A 2,028-nucleotide genomic window follows, 5' to 3' on the forward strand; every position below is an offset into this window, starting at 1 on the left:
AGTCCCAAGCGCTTCCCCTGCGACTTCGGCGCGGGAGAGGTGCGCTACTCGCACCTGGGCGCGCGCAGCCCGTCGCGGGATCGAGTCCGGCTGCAGCTGCGCTACGACGCGCCGGGTGGGGCGGCCGTGCTCCCCCTGGTGCTGGAGGTGGAGGTGGTCTTCACCCAGCTGGAGGTTGTGACGCGAAACCTGCCCTTGGTCGTGGAGGAGCTGCTGGGGACCAGCAATGCCCTGGACGCGCGGAGCCTGGAATTCGCCTACCAGCCTGAGACCCAGGAGTGTCGCGTGGGCATCCTGCCTGGTTTGGGCGCGCTGCCTCGCTACGGGGAACTCCTTCACTACCCGCAGGTCCCGGGCTCGGCCAGCGAGGGGGACAGCCAGGAGCCCCTCCTGATGGACTGCACAGCATTCCAGGAACTGGGCGTGCGCTACCGCCACACCGCCCCAAGTCGTTCTCCGAACAGGGACTGGGTGCCCATGGTAGTGGAGCTGCGATCGCGAGGGTCTCCTGTGGGCAGCCCGGCTTTGAAACGCGAGCACTTCCAAGTGCTGGTGAGAATCCGAGGAGGGGCTGAGAACACCGCCCCCAAGCCCAGCTTTGTGGCCATGATGATGATGGAGGTGGACCAGTTTGTCCTGACCGCCCTGACCCCAGACATGCTGGCAGCCGAGGATGCGGAGTGTGCCCCAGACTTGCTGATCTTCAATCTCACCTCTCCATTCCAGCCCGGCCAGGGCTTCCTGGTGAGCACTGACGACCGCAGTTTGCCCCTCTCCTCCTTCACTCAGAGGGATTTGCACCTCCTGAAAATTGCCTATCAGCCCCCCTCTGAAGACTCTGACCAGGAGCGTCTCTTTGAACTCGAGCTGGAAGTAGTGGACCCAGAAGGCGCTGCCTCTGATCCTTTTTCCTTCATGGTAGTGGTGAAGCCCATGAACACACTGGCTCCAGTGGTCACCCGGAACACTGGTCTCATTCTCTACGAGGGCCAGTCTCGGCCCCTTACTGGCCCTGCAGGCAGTGGACCACAAAATTTGGTCATCAGTGATGAAGACGACTTAGAGGCCGTACAGCTGGAGGTGGTGGCCGGGCTCCGGCACGGTCACCTCGTCCTTCTGGGTGCCTCCAATGGCAACTCTGCCCCTAAGACCTTTACTGTAGCCGAGCTAGCAGCCGGCCGAGTGGTCTACCATCACGATGACAAAGATGGCTCACTAAGTGACAACCTCGTGCTCCGAATGGTGGACGGAGGACGCAGGCACCAGGTGCAGTTTCTGTTCCCCATCACCTTAGTGCCTGTGGATGACCAGCCACCAGTCCTCAATGCCAACACAGGGCTGACGCTGGCAGAGGGCGAAACCGTGCCCATCCTGCCCCAAGCTCTGAGTGCAACTGACATGGACTCAGAGGACTCTTTGCTGCTTTTTGTGCTCGAGTCACCTTCCTCCACAGCAGGGCATCTGCTTCTCCGCCAGACCCATCCTCCCCAAGGGGAGGAGATGCTTCTTGGGAGCCCTTGGAGAAAACAGGGAATATTCTATGAGAAAACAGTGACACAGTGGCGGCAGCGAGACATAACAGAGGGGAGACTTTTCTACAGGCACTCTGGGCCCCACAGTCCTGGGCCAGTGATTGACCAGTTCACATTTCGTATCCAGGATAACCATGACCCCCCTAATAAGTCTGGGCTACAGAGGTTCATGATACGCATTCATCCCGTGGACCGCCTCCCTCCCGAGCTGGGCAGCGGCTGTCCCCTTCGGATGGTGGTACAGGAATCCCAGCTCACACCACTGAGGAAGAAGTGGCTACGCTACACGGACCTGGACACGGATGACCGAGAACTCCGTTACACGGTGACCCAGCCCCCAATGGACACAGATGAAAACCACTCACCAGCCCCGTTGGGCACCTTGGTCCTGACCGATGATCCTTCGGTGGTAGTGGCCCATTTTACACAAGCGCAGGTCAACCACCATAAAATTGCTTACAGGCCTCCAGATCAGGAGCTGGGAGTGGCTGCCCGA

General features: G+C 60.3%; 1 protein-coding gene across 1 annotated transcript in view; it reads left to right on the plus strand.

Annotated features, from left to right (window-relative positions):
- The window catches only part of FREM2 (FRAS1 related extracellular matrix protein 2), a gene marked incomplete at its 5' end in the record, with an annotated part of 154,523 nt that overhangs the window by 396 nt on the left and 152,099 nt on the right, over positions 1-2,028 (plus strand). The window contains one exon of the mRNA XM_010835728.1: positions 1-2,027. This exon is cut by the window's left edge and continues 1 nt beyond it. Within this exon, the coding sequence (XP_010834030.1) occupies positions 1-2,027 (2,027 nt within the window). The remainder of the gene's footprint in view (position 2,028) is intronic.

Source organism: Bison bison, unplaced genomic scaffold (genome assembly GCF_000754665.1).
Source record: "Bison bison bison isolate TAMUID 2011002044 unplaced genomic scaffold, Bison_UMD1.0 scf7180017864048, whole genome shotgun sequence".
Classification (NCBI taxonomy): Eukaryota; Metazoa; Chordata; class Mammalia; order Artiodactyla; family Bovidae; genus Bison; species Bison bison.